General features: G+C 31.8%; 1 protein-coding gene across 1 annotated transcript; it reads left to right on the top strand.

The window, feature by feature from the left end:
* Positions 1 to 315: 315 nt before the first annotated feature.
* On the top strand, positions 316 to 1164 carry LOC142224805 (uncharacterized). The gene has a single exon (XM_075294589.1). It carries the CDS (start codon positions 316 to 318, stop codon positions 1162 to 1164), a length of 849 nt encoding a protein of 282 aa, XP_075150704.1.
* The last annotated feature ends 9717 nt before the right edge of the window (positions 1165 to 10881 follow it).

Here is a 10881-nt window from a genome sequence, read left to right as displayed (position 1 = left end):
AATAATTTCTTCAACATTATTTGTATTACAGAAAAAGGTGCCAATAACTAAAAAATTTCGTGGAAGTGAAAATTACGAGTATGTTAGGGAATGAGCACAATCGTGTTTGGGAAAAATTCTTCCAAGCATATAATATTTTTGGCTCAAAATGCTTCCAAACATATAATATGTTCACATAAAACAAACATATTAATGTTTCGGCAGTATGCAATAATATATGTGCTTCCTGCAAAATATGTTTGGAACATATGTTAAAGAAGCGATTTTTTTGAGGGTGTATTAAACCTTAATCCATTTTTGGACAACGAAGGTATAATGCGTGTCTGTGGTCGTCTCTCGTCTTCACCAGCTCTAACATATAATGAGAGACATCCAATCATCTTGCCTTATAATTCCCAATATTCTCGCCTCCTTGTACGGTTTATCCATGAAGTTTCCCTTCATGGAGGCAACCAACTGGTACTGAAATTAATCAGGTCGCAGTACTGGATACTAAAGGCAAAGAATTTGATAAAAGCCACTGTAAATAAGTGCAAGCCATGTGTGCTCTATAGACGTAAATGTCAAACGCAGTTAATGTCCGCCTTACCACCTCAACGATCAGATTTTACTCGCCCTTTTACCCATACTGGTGTAGATTTCGCCGGTCCTTTTGACATTAAGTCATATTCTGACCGAGCGTGTCGCATTTCGAAAGGATATACTTGTGTTTTTATATGTTTTTCCACAAAAGCGATACATTTGGAAGCCACATCCGAGCTTTCAACTTCCGCCTTTTTGGCCGCTTTTAGTAGATTCGTTTCCCGCCGTGGTTGCCCTTTACATTTGTATTCCGACAATGGGACTAACTTCGTTGGCGCATCCAGGAAACTAGCTAAAGAATTTCTACAAACTTCACAGCAATCTGTCACATCCAATTACGCCCACCAAAATGTTACTTGGCATTTTATCCCTCCAGGGGCTCCACACATGGGTGGTCTCTGGGAAGCAGGGGTAAAAAGCTTCAAGAGTCACTTTAAAAAAGTTGCTTTAAATTTTAAACATACGTTTGAAGAATTTCAAACACTCTTGTCCAAAATTGAAGCTTGTCTGAATTCACGTCCACTTTCCCCTTGCTCCGAAGAGCCATCAGATAATAGGCTCCCCAATTCTAGTGCCGATTGATCCGTCTATCGGAGACAATCCAATGTCTATTGTAAATCGCTGGCAGAGGCTAAAGGTAATCCATCAGCACTTTTGTTTGCGATGGAAGGAGGAATACCTTAAAGAACTCCATAAGCGACATAAATCTGAAAACCTCCAGGAAAATGCTATGGTAGTTATACGAGAAGAAAATTTACCACCAAACTGTTGGCGTCTTGGTCGCGTTACAAAAGTACACCCTGGGGCGGACAACAGAGTCCGAGTTGCAGAAGTCAGGACTCAAAAAGGGATCATAACCAGACCCATCACCAAACTCGTTGTACTCCCATTTGAAAATACGCCATAAATAGCACTTTCGACAATATACCTTATTTATATTTCCGAATTCCTATCAACAACATATTTTTGTTTATAGTTCCATAAACTCGCTAAGACAATGTCACCTAAAAACAGCAACACCAACCGTTGTGGACAAAAAAGGACTTCTTCATATATCTGCCGCCTATGTAGGCAATCCCACCCGTTGCGGAAATGTAAGCGTTTTCTGAGTATGAACATTACGAAACGCAAAGTGACAGTTCAAAAATATGGCTATTGTAAAAACTGCTTGGCACACGAACATTCAGGGAATGCGTGTTTTACTACGACTGGTTGTCGGTTTTGCAAAAAGGATCACCATAGCTTGCTCCATGCCCATCCAAAATTGCAGAATACTCAAAGGAAAAACTCATCATTATCTTCGTCTAAAAGCCTTCTTTGAAAACTGAAAAGGCTACAGTATCTTCAACGCCATCGACGGCATTTAACTCAGCAAGCACAACCCTTTCAGCTATACTGAAACAAAATGCGGTCACTTTGCTTCCAACAGCCTTAGTTTCTGTTACTACAAAAAAGGGAAAGTGGTTTCTACGTTGCCTACTGGATTCCGGCTCTAATTCTAGCAGCATTTCTTCTAAAAGTGTGGACAAATTGGATTTAACTACTCTTACATTAGAAGAAGAAACTATTTGCCCACTCACATTGACATCCACACATAACTCCGATATATCTATCGATACTGTTTTGAAGGTCAACAATCGCATATCTATGCATACACCCAGCAAGTCGATTCCACAATCCTATGTCCAACACTTTTCTAATCTTGTTTTAGCAGATAAAGATTTTTACAAATCTGCCCCTATATCAATCATTTTAGGGGTGGATGTGTATTCTAGAATTATTAGCGAGGGCTTCCTTAATAGAAGTGGGCTACCCACTGCCCAAAATACTATTTTTGGTTGGTCAATTTATGGAATATGTCCTAACTAATTTAATCATTATTATCTAAACTTTTAATTGAATTTTTTGGAGTTTTTTTTTGAAGACACTCAACCGAAATAAGCACTGAATTTTGAGAATTAATGCAAACGTGAACTTCCTTAAACTATACTTTTAAATAATAAAAAAAAAATAATAACAATACTACCTTATATTATATTAACTATTAAATTAAATTAATATTAAAATTAAAACTGCATGAAAGTAAAAATTGTACCTACACTGTTAGAAAAATATGTTTTTCATATGTTCCGATATAAACAAAATGTGTTTCGGGCACGATTTTAAACCACAATATATTTAAGTGCGAACATGTAATTTTCCTAAGCTAACACTAAATGTTTGGGACATCTATGTTAATATGTTAGAATATATTATGTTTGGGGCATGAATGTTTCATAAAAATCATATGTGTGAATACAAACATATATAAATTTACAAATTTCAACTAAACATACATATGTTGTGATATTTTATTCAAAGCGACAGAGAGAGTATAGAGAGAAGTAGAGATGGAAACCGGGAGAGTTGACGAAAGATATCAATATAACACAGCAAAAGAGTCAAAAGAGAACAATTTCTGTGAAACCGCTTGTATGTTGTTTCGGAAAACTGTTTTATGATAAGGCCAAAAATTTGATATGTTTAAGTCTAAATATTATTTAATTTGAATAAAGAGAATATACATTCTGAACCAAGAGAATAGACATTTGAAAAACAAACAGCTTATGTTTTCGCCTTGAGAGCAGCATTTTATGTATGTGTGGACATGTGTTTTGTTTATCATTTTGGCATTATTTTTTTCTTGGTTCGTTAAAAGAAATCAGGGGTCTTCATAAAAATAACGAAAGGGCACTATACTCTTTTTAGAGTTGGGACGGAAAAATGAAATAAGGAGGAAATAGTGAAAAATTACACAGTAAAATGTAAAAAAACAAAGTTTAGTTTCTCTTTATTAAAAAGTAGTCCACGAGGAGTTGACGGACACAATAAATAAAAAGCGGGCATTAAGTTCGACTTTTACAGCTAAAACAATTTAAAAAGTTTATTTTCTTTAAAATGAATTATTAAAGAAAAATAAAAGGAATTTTAGAGCGATGGTGTTAAATGCTAGTAAAAAATTGTTCACTCCTAAATAAATTTATGTTTATATTATAAAATTATGTATGTATGTTTATACTCGACTCCACGTAATTCTTTTGTTAGTTTTTGAATTCCTTCCAAATTTTAAAGTTTTGTACAAAAACAGTTTTTTATTACAAGATTGTTATTTTTGCAATAAAAAATAATATTTTATCCAAAAATCTTTCAATTTCGTTTATATCAAGCACTGTTACTGACTATAAATCTTTAATAACGCACATTTCGATGTTTCATTTAAAAAAATTAATATAGTATAAATATAAATGTGTAAATTAAGAAAAAAAAAACAAAAAAAAAAACAAAAAAAAAAAAAACAAAAAAAAACGTTCGGTCGGAGCAGGGATTGAACCCACGACCCTTTGCATGCAAGGCAGACATGCTAACCACTGCTCCACGTGGCAAACAAATGTATGTTTCTGTTAAATATTGTTATGTTTGCATGGGCTCGTGGGCGCTGCAAACTATGCTATATAAATGTAACTTAAAACGATAATTATCTACTGGTGACTATAACAGCTACGTAGCCCAGTGGATAGTGTGTTGGCTTACAAACTGTATGGTCCTCGGTTCGATTCTCCGTGCAGGCGAAAGGTAAAATTTAAAAAATTTATAAAAGTGAATAATTTCTTCAACATTATTTGTATTACAGAGAAAGGTGCCAATAACTAAAAAATTTCGTGGAAGTGAAAATTACGAGTATGTTAGGGAATGAGCACAATCGTGTTTGGGAAAAATTCTTCCAAGCATATAATATTTTTGGCTCAAAATGCTTCCAAACATATAATATGTTCACATAAAACAAACATATTAATGTTTCGGCAGTATGCAATAATATATGTGCTTCCTGCAAAATATGTTTGGAACATATGTTAAAGAAGCGATTTTTTTTTGAGGGTGTAGTTAGCAAAATGAATTACAATTGATATGAGTTCTCATTAGAAATTTCTTGAAACTAGTACTCAAAACATAGTTTGACAATTTCAAATTTTTTTTTTTTGCAGGCGTACTGCAAGGCGGGCGCTAATGTTTATGCCACATAAACACCTAATTTTTTCATATAAATAATATTTTTTTTCTTTAATGCATTCCCTATTGAGATTTTAAGAATGGCCAATTGCCTTAAAGATACATGTAAAAATGATATCGATAAATTTTGAAAACAACATAAATTCACCACCTTGTCAAACAATGTCAAAGTACAATTTCCGCAGAAACTAAAAAACCTCTGTTCTATTCAAATTTACAATCCATACTGGTAAGACCTTTATACAGAAAATAAATCCTGTATTATTCCACACATCTGAAATCCATTTGTGTTTTTATTCTTTTCGTTTCATTCTCTGATTATTGGTTTCTTTCAAACTCTTAATATCATCCGGAGTACAAAGTCACCTACTATTCAAAATAGTTGTGAACTTTGTTTTGGCTCATGAGATTCTCCCTCCAACAGATTGATTGCTCCCACATACATAAACAGTATGTAATGCTGAACACCTTTTCGGGAACTTCCAAACGTATTTGGAATATATGTTAAAAAATATATTTTAAAAAAAATGGTGTTGGTCGAAGCAGGGATCGAACCCAGGTCCCCTGTCACGCAAGGCGGACGACCAACCACTGCTCCACGCTGCCAACAAATGTATGTTTAACAATGTTATGTTGTTAAACAATGTTATGTTTGCATCGGCTCGTGGGCGCCGCAAGCTATGCTATATAAATATAACTTATAACGATAATTATCTCTTGATGACCATAACAGCTACGTAGGCCAGTGGTTAGTGTGATGGCTTACAAACTGTGTGGTCCGCTGTTCGAATGCCCGTCCGGCAAAAGGTAAAATTAAAAAAATTATAAAATATAATAATTTCTTCTAAAATGTTTGTATTACAGAAAAAGGTGCTAAAAACTAGTGGAAGTGAGAAAAATGTGAGGGAATATACAATTAGGAAGAAAAAAAAATTGAGCACAATCTTCTTTGGGAGAAAATTCTTCTAAGCATATAATATTTTTGGGTTCAAAATGTTTCCAAACATATTATATGGTCACATAAGAACATATAGTTTTTTGGAAGACAACATTATTGAATTTGGATGGAAAAATACAAAATGTTTGGAACTTAGACTACCCAAACATATTATATTGTTTAGACCAATATGCTTTCAAACATATTATATATTGGAAGAAATCAAACATATAAGTGTTTGGGCAATACCCAAAAATCTATATGCTTGAAGCAAAATATGTTTGGGAGTATATGTTACAGAAGCGATTTTTTTTTTTTGAGGGTGTAAGAACTATGTTCAGTTTCGAAGCTGAAAACCCGCTCATTTTCATGGTTACTTTTTATAATTAATTAAAATTGAAATATTAAATGTTTCGCAATCAATGCCTTGGATCTTTTCCATCCAAAACTTGACTAGACATGATAAAAATATAATCGCCTTCGTATATATTTTTACACTTTTAGTTTATTGTTTTGGTGGAAAACCGAACATAGTACTCACCTTAAAGATGGGTATTAAGTTCGAGTTTAGCCACTAAAATCGTCATTTTTTCACGATTACTTTTCTTTCATAATCCACTTTAAGGAATAAAAGCTTGGTGAAAATTTGCTTTGGGCTATTCCCCATCAAGTTATAATGAAATCTGCAACAAATATGTATAATTGTATGCCTTTTTACTGATTAGATTTCACTTTAGTAAAAAAATGACGATTTTAGCGGCTAAACTCGAACGTAATACCCACCATTAAAAGTTTGTATTCCTTAAAATGGATTATTAAAGAAAAGTAATCGTGAAAAAATGACGATTTTAGCGGCTAAACTTAAACTTAATACCCACCTTTAGCCGCTAAAGTGAAAACTAAATCAGTAAAAAAAGGCATAAAATTATACATATTTTTTGCAAATTTTATTATAACTTGATGGGGAATAGCCCTAAGCAACTTCTTATAAAGTTTATATTCTTTAAAATGAATTATTAAAGAAAAGTAATTGTGAAAAAAAATTACGGCTTTAGCTGCTAAACTCGAACTTAATACCCACCTTTAGTCGCTAAAATCGTCATTTCTTCACTAATGCTTAGTACTAAGTTCGTTTCTGCGAAAAACGAATATCTTCATATATCTCCGTAAATAGGGTCTCAATCCCAGGAATGTTAACTTATTTATGCGAAATAATATGCCTGCCTATTTTTTCGTGCGAAAAAAATCCAGGGTTGTATAAATATGTGTCTGAAAATGCTCAAAACAAAGATTTCGCATTTATTCCGCGCTAACGTTTTTTATATGGAGTATAACAATTTTTCGTGCGAAAACGTGATCTTAGTACTAGGCTTAAAGGTGCACCCAGAGAAATGTTTGGTTGCAATTCGATCATTACAATAAGGAGATAATGACAGTAACTTATTTTTTGTTACAAGAACAATGTTTTTATTTTCCCCATTATATATGTAACACAACTGTAAAAAAGTTCACAAAATCAAATAGGAATTCCCATAACCATTCAATTGGTTACAATAACCAATGTCGATCAATTTAGTTTTATGTTTCATAAAATTGATGACCTAACCACCAGCATAGTGACGCCTACAGCATGGGAATCAACAAATGGTTAGTATAACCAAAAGATGAGTGTACTAAAAGAATTTTAGTTCAATGATGGAACGCACGTAAGGTAGTTGTGCAACAAATAAATAGTAATGTCAACATTGCAAATGGTATGACCCCATTTCCCCATTTTACAAAATTTGTAAAATGGGTAACAGCGTCATTAAAGTTACTTATTAACAGTCCCCAATAAATTTAATAAAATTTCTCGCATTAACAAGTGTAGACTAGAATTTGGGTTATGGTAAGTATCGTACCGATTTAGTAAAAACAGAATTTTATAAAAGTTTCCATAAAATTAGCAGGCTTCATACACCAACAAATACAAATACTTTTTATGGCAAGCGAGCTTTTTTATTGTATTAAGCACATAAAATTCTAGAACTAGTAAATGGAGGTTCTAAGTCGATCTGTATCTACACACAAAGAAATTTGTTAGTAGGGACAGCAGAAAAGTCTGCTAAAACAGCAGAAAGTCTGCTGAAAAAGGGCCAGCAGTCATTGTTTGCTGAAATAGCAAACATTTCCTACTATTTTTTAAGCTCTATTACACTAAAACATATTTTATTTTGGCTAAAACAAATAAAAATGTCAACTTAGGAGCTATTCTAACATAATTAACACAATATTTTATGCATATCTATAGTATTTGACCAAAAATCTGAATATTTATCGAATTAAGGCATAACAGCAAACAAAATGTTTGCTGATCGTATTTAGGAGCTTGTAAGTATATTACAGTGCAAAAATATACCAAAAACTAGTCTTGATTCTTAAATATGCTTTGGGGAAAAATTTATAACCTAAAAATTTTATAAATTGTTGTTCATTAACCCCTGAAATTTTTGTACTTCAAGGGTTAATGAACAACAATTTATAAAATTTTTAGGTTATAAATTTTTTTTCAGCAGACATCGACTGCTGTTTTTAGCAGACTTTTTTCTATGAGTGTATATCTAGAGGCTTATTCTTAGTACTAAGTTCGTTTCCGTTTATTGGTGCGAAAAAAGTTCCCCTCAATCATTGTTTCGAGTTGAAAAATTATAGTGTTGACAATGTATTTTGGAGGAAAAAACAGCTATTTTGGAACTTTTTCGAATTTATTTCATCGAAATGTATTGACAACATCGCAAAATGACAAATAACTTTGGATTTAAAAAAATCTAAATTTACAATGCTGCATTTTATTTTTTGGAACATAGCAATTAATTCTTGTGATTCCATTCATTGCTACACCGAAAGAAAAAGCGTTCGTCACCTTGACGATTGAGTTTCATCAATGCGTTTTCGTCTATGCGATGAAAAGTTTCGTCCATGGGAGTATTTCGGTAGTCCACGTGACGAAACCAATCATCAAAGTCAATTTTTGTTCTTTTCATAGTTCGTCACATTGATGATCTAGTTTTGTCTATGAGACGAAATTATTTTCTTCCCGATTCAGCGAAAGTTAACCAAAATTAACATTTGATTTAAATTAATTTCGTTTATATGAAGTCCCAATATATGAATTACACATATTAATAGAAGTTGGACAAAAGTTTTAAGTGTTTTATTTTCATGATGTATCAAGGATGCTGGTTTTCGTCAAAGCGATGAAATAATCTTCAAATTGATGAAACACATTTTTCTCTGAAATGTGTATCAAAAAATCTCAATGCTAACTAAAACATAAAACGATATACGGTGTATATAGTATATAGATGTTTGTAATTTACATTTTTCCATTAGTACTAAAGTGAAACACCTAAAAGTCGAATCAATAGTCAATGTGACGAAACAGTGTTCAATGTGATGATAAAATTCATACGTTCTGTAGATGTGTGTTTATTTCTCTACCTAAAAAAACACACACACAACCAAATGCGCTTGCTACGTTTTGTTTTTAAAATAACTGTACACAGCTTTTATTAATGAGAGCTAAGTTATTTTTGTTGGGTATTTCATGCTCTCTCCACATTTAACTTAACTCAAACGAGTATTTGAGCAAACATTTGTTCACACGTTTGTTTTTAAATTGGCTTCCAAGACATATGAGAACAATAAAAGTCATCAAATTAACGAAAATAGTAATCAAATAGACGAAAAGTTTCATCTACTCCGTTGACATGTATTCAAATACTAATGCAATAACACATCCATACGTAGTTGTGTGGTAGAAATATTGTCTTTTTTTTCTGGGTAAGAATATTTCAAATGGTTCCTCTCAGTTGTTGAGTTTAGTCCAAACTGTAAAGGTGGTCGCGCGTGGCGAAAATAAAGGGCACCCAGAAAAAAGTGACCCCTTCTTTAAGTTAAAATGAACTCATTGTGAAGAAACTTGAACTTCGTATAGCGCCAAAGACATTTTTATTTGTTTGAACGATGTGATTTTCTTAGAAATTAATTAGAATATATTCCATATATTAGTTAACATTTTCCTATATTTATGTACGACTATACTAAAGAATGAAAAAATTTAAATGAATTGAATTCATATATGGAATGATTTTATTGAACTTTTTTCATTCATTTGGACAAATCTTACATATTTGTGGTAAACCTTTTACTTCAAATTTAGAACTGCTTACCTTCGTTTTTAAATACAATTTTTTGTATTTATGTAATCAATTTTTTCTTCAATAAAATACATGTTTTATTAATATACTAAATATATTTATTTAGAATCAACAGCATCGACTGCCCTAGAAATATTAAAACACATTTTTTCTTCTTCTAGTACCTTTCACTTTGAAAAAGTTGCTGCCTACCAATTTTGTCCACCTTTTACAATTTCAATACCAACAAATATAAACAAAAAATCCTAATCCAATTTTTTCACAAAAGGTTAGCGTCACTGAATATTACCTGATAATTGAAGATTCCAAAATGAAGTCGAATGAAGGGGTTGTTATACTGCTGGTGTTTTCTTTTTTTATAAACCAATTTTCAAAAAACGAATATTTTTCTCACTAATTTAAAATAACAAATATTTTATATATTTTATTTGTTATTTATTATATTATTTTACTATATTATTTCTTAACAATCCCTCCGTATAACATAACAACGCGATTCCAACTAAAAAACAACCCACGCGCAAACATATCGATGACAGGTAGGCCAAAGAGATATAGGAAAATTTCCTATATTCTAACAAGTATGTTTCCTTAAGTTTTGAAAGGATTGAATACTTCTTAGTACGAACGAACTAAAATATTTTTCTATGCCAAGTGTTATTCGTATGTATGATAAGTTTTCTATAATAAAGGAAGTCAGAATTATCATTTTGTAAGAAATTTTACTAAATTTGAGAAAACTTGGTTTTAGTTCATATTTTGTTTATTTTTACGAATTCTTTGTTGTCAGTGAATAAAATTTTCTTGTTCAGTAGTAAATTCTTATACCCAGCGAAGAAAACAGTATTAGTAAAATTCCATGCCTTATTCTAGTTAATGAACTATTCCAAACTGCTTTAAGTTTAGGACGTTTTTACTGAAGCAAGTAAATTTTATCATTTTAAATAAAAATTTAACTTAATGGAAATAAATTGGCTAAACTAAATTGATGAACATTTTTTCCGAAGGCACTTTTTTCTTGGTGGGCTAATGCTTAAAGATGTGAAAGTGAAAAGAAAAACAAAAATGTGAGTAAAAATAAAAAAAACATGAAGTATTATATATGGAAAAAAATTT

The sequence above is a fragment of the Haematobia irritans genome, chromosome 2 (genome assembly GCF_050003625.1).
Source record: "Haematobia irritans isolate KBUSLIRL chromosome 2, ASM5000362v1, whole genome shotgun sequence".
Taxonomy (NCBI): domain Eukaryota; kingdom Metazoa; phylum Arthropoda; class Insecta; order Diptera; family Muscidae; genus Haematobia; species Haematobia irritans.
This window is presented reverse-complemented; position numbering and strand designations above follow the sequence as displayed.

Bases quoted from the DNA above. Each gene is read 5' to 3' on its own strand.
- LOC142224805 (XM_075294589.1), top strand. From the start codon at position 316: ATGCGTGTCTGTGGTCGTCTCTCGTCTTCACCAGCTCTAACATATAAT.